At 41.6% G+C, this 9,284-nt stretch overlaps 1 protein-coding gene across 1 annotated transcript; it reads left to right on the top strand.

Moving 5' to 3' along the window:
- Positions 1-1,397: 1,397 nt before the first annotated feature.
- LOC149587326 (uncharacterized) lies at positions 1,398-6,471 on the top strand. The gene is made up of 3 exons (XM_089863560.1): positions 1,398-5,616; positions 5,684-5,926; positions 5,975-6,471. The coding sequence occupies exons 1-3, from the start codon at positions 1,398-1,400 to the stop codon at positions 6,469-6,471; spliced, it is 4,959 nt and encodes a 1,652-aa protein (XP_089719686.1).
- Positions 6,472-9,284: the final 2,813 nt, after the last annotated feature.

The following is a 9,284-nucleotide window of genomic DNA, read 5'->3' as shown; positions in this document are numbered from 1 at the left end:
AGGGATACATATCAAAAGTGAATTTAAAACATACAAATGAATCAGAGATATATCAATTAAAAAAATCCAAGTGTATCAGGAATATACACAGGTAAAGACAATAAAGTCTAAAATATGTTGATATACATTCAAAATAGTTTTAATATTTGTGTACCAAAATGAAAATATTCATTACAGGGGCAAAGTTAGTTTGATAAGGGGGCATTGGAAAATTTTGAGGGGGCATTTAGGGGCAAACCGAAATCTTATTTGAGGGGGCAGGATATATTTTTGAGGGGGCATTGCCCCCTGGTTCCCCCCCCCCCGTGGCTACGGGCCTGTACCTAGAACACAGGTCCAGTTTTAAAAATATCCTTATTTCCAACACTGATCCATCTATACTTCCAGCTTTTACAATCACCCATTGCATAGACTCACTCAATAGTCTGCCTAAGCATGGATTTATAATAGAAGCTTACGCTTCCTGGATATTTCACTCACCTTAAAACGCGCACAACATTTATTCCTCGTCTGAAATAGTACCAGCCTGGCACGCGCGTTTGTGACGTAGAATTTGAGGCAAATTCAGAGGGGGGTTGAAGTTTTTCACGTGATCGAGTTCTAATTTTGAATAGCGCGCGCGCACGCGCGCCAAAAGAAAAAAGTTTGCCTCAATTTCTACGTCATCAGCCCCCCAGTCCCCACCCGCGCGAATTTTTGTGACATAAATGTGTTTAAAATCAAAATGCCTTACTGAAGGCTACAGGGAAATATCCATGAAGCGTAAGCTTCTATTATAAATCCATGGCCTAAGTAAGGCAACTTAAGCCTTGGACGAAACTAACATCTAAAATATAAATTAAAAAGGTATCTTAAGTATAGAATTTCAACCGAGACACATAATTAAACGAAAATTAGTCCCGTCAGAGAAGTTTTTAATAAATATAGTGTTATATTTATTGAAAAATATAAAGTTATAGTTTCAAGGCGGTGAAATGGCAAATTAGCGTCGTCTACTGTAGAGTAACGAACAATTAGCGTCGTCTGCTGTAGAATAATCTTTTGAGGTTCTTACATTTTTAATTAAATTAACATACTTAGACTTAATTAAATTTGATGAAACTTGAAAAAGGCACACCTTGAATAGTTACTTGTTAATTTAAAAGTATTCCGAAAGCTAACTTCCATGTAGTTTCTAAATGATTCGATGTACAGGAGCACCAAAAACCCCATGTTATTCCTATGGGGAAATCGGCGAAAATCTGTGAATTTTCATTTAACATTACGGGAGGGTGTGGGATCTTATCTAGAAGGGCCTACCGGCCCTCTAGAATATACGACTGAATTGAGAGGATACGGTTATTTCGCGTGGAAGAGTTAAGTACTTGAGGAACTTAGCTGATCAAGTGTGTTTCATCATGGAAGCCTTACTCAGTAAGCGTCGTGCTATTAAAGGTCAACTCACTAGATTGGAAACCATCATTAATGACAATACACCGGAGTCGTTCTCAGTCACCGCCGTAAAGACATACCAAGAAAGAGCGGACAGAGTTCTTAACGACTTGGAAATCATACAAGAAGGAATCATAGTTGAAAGCCCAGCAGAAGCCTTCAATCAACATGAAGCAGAATACAATCTACTCATTGGACGAGCAGAAGAAATCAGTATCTACTTCAACCATCTTCTGAGTCAAAAAACTGCAATAACACAACAACCAGGTAGAGCCGAACCAACTGCGGATATAAGACTGCCTAAGATGGAATTACCGACGTTTAGCCTAAGCCACGTTGAATGGTTCTCGTTCCATGACTTGTTTACTGCCACCGTCCACAACTCATCATTGTCTGGTGCGCAGAAACTTCAATACCTAAAGATGTCTCTACGAGGAGAAGCTGCAGTACTTGTTAAATCAATCCTGGTCACTGATGAAAACTACACTGAAGCATGGAACATTCTCCTGAATCGGTACAACAATACGAGAGAGATAATCGACGCCCACCTCAAAAGATTGTTCAGTCAACCGGCCATCAAGGAAGAGTCATCGTCAGCACTTCGCTGCCTTATTGATACGACAACCGAGTGCATTCGTTCTTTGAAGGTCTTGAAGGAGCCAGTTGAGTATTGGGATGCGGTTCTTCTGTATATAGTCAAGGAAAAGATCGATCAAGAATCCAGGAAGCATTGGGAATTATCACTAACCGGCACCAGCAGACCAACATTTCAAGAGCTAACACTGTTCTTGGAACAACGTGCTCGTGCATTGATGTCATCCCAAGACTCCAACAATCCTCATAAGACTAAAATCGTTCCGTACACAAAGAAGAACACGCATGCCCATCATGGTTCAGTAAAGGAAGGATGCAGCATTTGCAAGGAGTCACACGCTGTCTACAAATGCCCGACTCTCCTAAAAGCAAGTATAGATGATAGATGGAAGATAGTCAAGCAGCATTCCTTGTGCTATAACTGTCTACGATCTGATCACCAACTGGCTAAATGTAAATCTGGAAGCTGTCGAAAATGTCCAGGCAGTCATAACACGCTGTTGCATCAAGATACGAGACCATCAGGAGAATCAGCCACAAATTCTAATGGTATCGTCACGTCCTTGGTATCCAGAGAGCCACGTGCATTACCTCAAGTGGTATTGGCCACAGCCATTATCGAAGTTCAACTGTCAAATGGAGAATGGGCAACGGTCCGCGCACTGTTGGATTCTGGTTCACAGGCCAGTTTTATTGATGAACAGTACTACAGAAAACTTCAGTTGAAGCGAAGACGTCTCATTGTTGCGGTCGGAGGAATTGGAGCCACTGGAATCGGTACCTCTCGAGGAAGCGTTGAATTAATCATGAAACCAAGAACAGGAAGCTCGCTTTTTAATGTCAACGCCTTAATTCTAAGGAAGATAACAGCTGACTTGCCTACTCATCCTATCAACGTTGAATCATGGGCACATATCAAGAATCTACGATTGGCCGATTCAACTTTCCATCGACCTGGGCCGATTGACGTCTTATTAGGAGCGGATGTATACATGCATCTATTGCGGGATGGCGTGTGCTCAGGCCAGTCCGGTACAGCTGGCGCCTTTAACACAGTCTTCGGTTGGGTGATCTGCGGCCCGATTGAATCAAAGAAACTACTTGAACCGACCCAAGGGATCAAAGTACATACAACTACAATAGATGAGCAGCTTGCCAAATTCTGGGAGTTGGAAGAAATCTGTCCTGAAAGGGCACTAACCGCAAATGAACGCCGATGTAAAGAGAATTTCGTCAATACCTACAGTCGAAATGAGGAAGGAAGATACATCGTTCGGCTACCTCTAAAATGTCACAAAGAATTCGGCGATTCCAGGAAACACGCCCTACGAAGATTTATCTCCATCGAGAAGCGACTACAGACTACTCCCAGTATCTTAGAGCAATATCGCAACTTCATGGAGGAATACATCAAACTTGGCCATATGACTCTTGTGCCGGAAGAGGCGAATTCAAGCCATAACGCCTTCTATCTGCCACACCATCCTGTCTTCAAAGAAAGCAGTAGCACCACTAAATTTCGAGTGGTGTTCGACGCATCGGCGAAATCAGCTAACGGGATTTCCCTAAATGACGTCCTCCTCGTCGGTCCTAAAATCCAAGAAGACCTAATAATGCTATTGCTTCGTTTCAGACTTTATGCTGTGGCAATAACTGCAGACATTGCTAAAATGTACCGACAGGTTTTGGTACACCCGCATGATACGAACTTTCAAAGGATAATTTGGCGATCTAATCCATCACAACCGATCAAGGATTACGAACTCCGCACTGTCACATACGGAACTGCTTCTGCGCCCTTTCTAGCAACTAGGGCCCTAAAGCAACTATCATTGGATGTTCAATATAAGTATCCGCTTGCCGCTCAAGCATTGAGTAACGATTTTTATGTCGACGACCTGATGACCGGTTCGGACACTACAGAAATGGCACTTCAACTACAACGTGAACTCTTACAAGCCACAAACGAAGCAGGCTTCAGTCTACGAAAATGGGCCTCCAACGATCCTGCACTCTTAGCCTCTCTTTCCAAAGATCTGCGCGAAATTCAAGGTCCACTTAACTTCGACAACGATGAATCGATTAAGACCCTTGGTCTGCGATGGACACCGGCAGCAGATTACTTTTCGTTTATTGTCAACAGATCACTGGAAATGGACAGCATAACCAAACGTGCAGTTCTTTCCGAGACAGCCAAGGTCTTTGATCCTCTGGGACTACTATCACCAGTTATAATCCAAGCCAAATTATTACTTCAAGAGTTATGGAGGCTCAAACTGGATTGGGATGACCACTTGCCTGAAACCCTTGCTCGCAGGTGGAAGACCTTTCAATCTGAGCTCCCAGAGATTGAAAACCTCGCTATTCAACGCCATATGTCGCAACGTCATTCTCAAGAGATTGGGCTTCAGGGATTCTGCGATGCTTCAGAAAAAGCGTATGCCGCTGTAGTCTATCTACGTACGACGAATAAAGACGGGGTCGTTCAAGTACATCTTATTGCAGCCAAGACAAAGGTAGCACCGCTGAAGCAAGTATCCTTGCCGAAACTGGAACTTTGCGGCGCTGTCCTTCTTATCCGACTGATGAAATTGATCCGAGATGCCTTGAAGATTACAATCCCAGAAATCCATTGCTACACTGACTCCATGACCGTACTTGGCTGGTTAGCTTCTCCACTACAGCGATGGAGGACATTCATTGCCAACAGAGTATGCGAGGTCCAAGATACTGTGCCTGAAGCAAGATGGCACCATGTCAAGGGCGAAAACAACCCCGCAGATTGCGCATCTCGTGGTGTCTCGGCTACCGAACTACTTAATCATTCATTGTGGTGGCACGGACCTAGTTGGCTTTTTCGCTGTCCAGAAGTTAGACAAAGTACTCTCGCCGTCGAAACCGAAGATTGTCTCCTGGAAGTTCGACCTACGGCCATATTCTCAAATCATGGAACTATTGATACCACCCTGCTTGACAACTGTTCATCTCTCAGTAAAATTCTCCACGTAACAGTCTACGTACAAAGATTCGGCAACAATGCACGCACCATCAAGGCAAACAGAATCACTGGTCCACTAACCTCAACTGAGATCGAGTCAGCACTCAAACATTGGATAAAGATTGCTCAACGACAAGTCTTTAATGAAGAAATTCACTGCCTCGCTAGAACTCAGCCAATATCATCGAAAAGCAAATTACTGTCCTTAAATCCGTTCATCGATCCAAGTGGAATACTTAGAGTTGGAGGTCGCATTCGTAACGCCAAGATTAATACGGATCAAGTTCACCCTATGATCCTACCCAGAAGAAGCAAGTTAACCGATCTGATAATCAACCATGAGCACACTAGGCACCTCCACGCAGAAGCCCAGCTCCTCATAACTGTTCTTCAACGACGATACTGGATTTTTGGAAATAGAGATGCCGTAAGATTCCATATCAGACGCTGCGTTTCCTGCACTCGCCAAAAGGCAGCCGCCTTACAACAACAGATGGGAGATTTGCCAGCAGCCCGGGTAAACCCAGCCAGAGCCTTCTTGAAATGCGGAGTGGATTATGCTGGTCCCTTCAGTCTTCGGTTCATGAAGGGTCGTGGACAAAGAACATTTAAAGCATATATGGCATTGTTCGTATGCTTCACAACACACAATTCACCTAGAAATCGTAAGCGACATGACTGCTGACGCCTTCTTAGCTGCTTTGAAACGATTCACTGCTCGACGCGGGAAGAGCTCTGACATTTACAGTGACTGCGGCACTAACTTTATTGGCGCCAACCGAGAGATGCGAGAATTCCTAAAGGCTCTGTCTACTTCAACCAGCCATGAGAAGATTAATCGATGGACATCAGACGAAGGAATCCGCTGGCATTTCAATCCTCCATCTGCACCTCACTTCGGAGGCTTGTGTTAAGCTGGCGTCAAGTCAGTGAAATTCCATCTCAAACGAGTGGTGGGACCAACAACCTTATCATATGAAGAAATGAGCACTCTACTATGCCAGATCGAGGCTTGCCTCAACTCGAGACCTTTATCTGCCATCTCTACGGAACCTGACTCATTGGTAGCTTTAACTCCTGGCCACTTTCTAATTGGTGACGCCTTAACCGCAATTCCCGAGCTTGACCTTACCGATGTGAAAACTAATCGCTTATCAAGATGGCAGATGGGGCAACAACTATTGCAACACTTCTGGAGGAGATGGCGGAACGAATACCTGAGTCGACTACAACAACGTCCAAAATGGGTCTCACTCAAGAGGAATGTCCAGTCCGGCGACCTTGTCATTATAAAAGATGAAGACCTTCCACCAACTAAATGGAAACTCGGGCGAGTCCAAGAAGTTCATCCTGGGAATGACGGCTGCGTGCGAGTTGTAACTTTAAAAACTGCGGATAGATTACTTAAACGTTCGGTGACGAAACTCTGTTTATTACCATTAGATTAATTTAATCATGCTTAATCAATGTACCATTTAAAATGTATCATTTTAAGGACACCGGGATGTTTATACTCAAACTAGTTTTTTGGTCTATTAATTATCTCACTTAATGTTTTTTAACTTTTGTAAATAACGGCATACTATCTATGCATTAAATCAGTTCTATCACGGGTAACAATGCAGTAATATCTTGCAGCAAATAAAGTTTAATTAGTTGATTTTATACTCGACGTGTTCATTTACATTCCGTCACATACTTTACTTAGTTCGCGATTTCACCCCTCTCTTGTGTAACAATACTGAAGAAGGGCGACACATTCGCCACCTAGCGATAACTTTTCTCAGATCTCCGGTTTAGGTGCGACTCGTACGCCAAAATTTACCGTATTGAGAAAAAACTATTAGCTGAAAATGAACACTGTATCTCTAAAGGGACCGGAAACGCCCTCTTCCACTGTAAAACCGAGCCCTCTTTAGCATAGAATCAGGAGAAGGGATGGGGGTATGAATTTTGGAACACTCAAGGTCATTCAGTTTTTTATGACTCTTCATAAACCTATTGAAAATAAATAACTATTTAACGACCGTTTCCGTTCCTTTTTTATTTTTTATAAAGCAAACAATCTACCCTTTAGAGAGATTGTCCACCATTGGGTCGAATCCCATTGGATCGAATGTCTTGTTCGACCGAATCCCATTAGACCGAATACCGCAACTTGGGCGGTTTTCCAATCATGAATTTTCCTTTCATTCCTATTGTTCTATTGATTTTCTTATTAAACTTCTTGATATTGCAGCAAATAATATTTATGTTCAATAAATTTCAGAAAATAATTTTCATTGTTGGAAATTGTCTACCAAACCTAACGTTACCAAACATAACCTAACCTAACCTAATCTTACCAAACCAAACCTAACCTAACCTAACCTAACCTAACCTAACCTGACCTACCCGAACCTAACCTAACCTAACCTAACCAAACCCAATCTAACCTAACATAACCAAATCTAACCTAACCTAACCTAACCAAACCTAATCTAACCTAACCTAACCTTACCATACCTAACCTAACCTAACCTAACCAAACCTAACCTAACCAAACCCAATCTAACCTAACATAACCAAATCTAACCTAACATAACCAAATCTAACCTAACATAACCAAATCTAACCTAACATAACCAAATCTAATCTAACCTAACCAAACCTAATCTAACCTAACCAAACCTAACCTAACCTTATCATACCTAACCTAACCTTACCTTACCTAAGCTAACCAAACCTAACCTAACCTAACCTTACCTGACCTGACCTAACCTTACTTTACCTTACCAAACCATACTTAACCTAGCCAAACCAAACCTTACCTAACCTAACCTAACCTAACCTAACCTAACCTTACCTAACCTAACCTAACCTAACCTAACCTAACCCTAACCTAACCTAACCTAACCTAACTTTACCTAACCTAACCTAACCTAACCTGACCTAACCTAACCTAACCTTACCTAACCAAACCAAACTTAACCTAATCCAAAAATAGAATTGATTTTCTTATTAAACTTCTTGATATTGCAGCAAATAATATGTTCACCAATAACATTCCTCAATAAATTTCAGTAAAAAACTTTAATTTTGGAAATTGTCTAACCCTAACCTATCCTTACCTAACCTAACCTAACATAACCTTTAACAGATCTCCCTCCCAAGTACTGACGGCGCTCGATGCTGCTTAACTTCTTCGATCATCCAAATCACTTCATCCATTGCGGTACTGGAGCTCGGCAACTGAAGGAAAACGCTATGATTTTATATGTGTAAACCCAACCCTTTCAGTCGAAAGCTCTTCCATATAAATATTCCCATTCAGCAGAAAATCGCTCTTTGGGCTATAACTTGTTTTAAATTTGGCTACAATTGTAGAAATTTGAATTTGGTCCAACGGGATTCTATCCAATATCTTTAGGGATCCAGCGTTCATGGGCTGAAGAAGTCACGCCCCGCTCACGTCAAGAAAGACTTCCTAGAGAGGAGCTCGAGATTTCTAACAGTTTTAGGAAAGGGGGGAAAATTTAGCCATGGAGTTAAAAAGAGTTCTTATCCCAGCAGAGACGTACGTTATACCAGCTATTGTAATTGTTTACTTCATTGGCTAATTTAATGGACTTCTGATAAAGCTAAAATAAGACGTTCCTAACGGGATTAAAGGCTAGGGGTTTGCAACCTTGCAACTAAAAGATTTCTAAAAACGTTTCCATGCCATGGTGTTGCTGATTTTATTCTTGAAATTTCACCAAATTCTTTAACAAATTGTGTCTGTTATTAAGAATAAACATGAAAACCACTCTCTTTACTGTAAACGAAATCCTAACCATACTTAGACCACAATATTCTTGATTTTTTTAACAGTGGTTATGTTTTGACTTACTTTGTAGCACCCACACACTGTTTTTTTTTCGTTGACATATATTCTAGAGATTTCATGCAGTTCAAGACTTTCTGGGGTATCGGAGAATCAATCTCTTCCGCATTTATTATTTTACTTCCGAAAGCTTTTGGAGGAGATATATTTGGTGCGGTTCTCATCAACGAGGAAATTATCTTGTTCCTTAGGTTAACATCTTCGAATATTTCACTCAAAACGTCGTTGACGTTATTTATACCACCTTCCATTTCCTGGGACCATTGAATCGATGTACTTGTAATAATTAGGCAAATCAGCAAGGAGAAGCCCATATTTACCTAGGTGTAAAAAAAGCATTGTATTATGAACACACGAAATACAACGAGGACAGTTATCGTTTGCTTTTGCGTAATA

Source organism: Phalangium opilio, unplaced genomic scaffold (genome assembly GCF_054372755.1).
Source record: "Phalangium opilio isolate 3A_F unplaced genomic scaffold, DU_Popi_V2 ptg001170l_1, whole genome shotgun sequence".
Classification (NCBI taxonomy): Eukaryota; Metazoa; Arthropoda; class Arachnida; order Opiliones; family Phalangiidae; genus Phalangium; species Phalangium opilio.
This window is presented reverse-complemented; position numbering and strand designations above follow the sequence as displayed.

Excerpts from the sequence above, each read along its gene's own strand:
- LOC149587326 (XM_089863560.1), top strand. The coding sequence starts at position 1,398 with ATGGAAGCCTTACTCAGTAAGCGTCGTGCTATTAAAGGTCAACTCACT. Across the intron at positions 5,617-5,683 it reads TCTTCGGTTCATGAAGGGTC|AAATCGTAAGCGACATGACT; the intron begins GTGGACAAAGAA and ends CAATTCACCTAG. Across the intron at positions 5,927-5,974 it reads ATCTGCACCTCACTTCGGAG|TGGTGGGACCAACAACCTTA; the intron begins GCTTGTGTTAAG and ends ATCTCAAACGAG.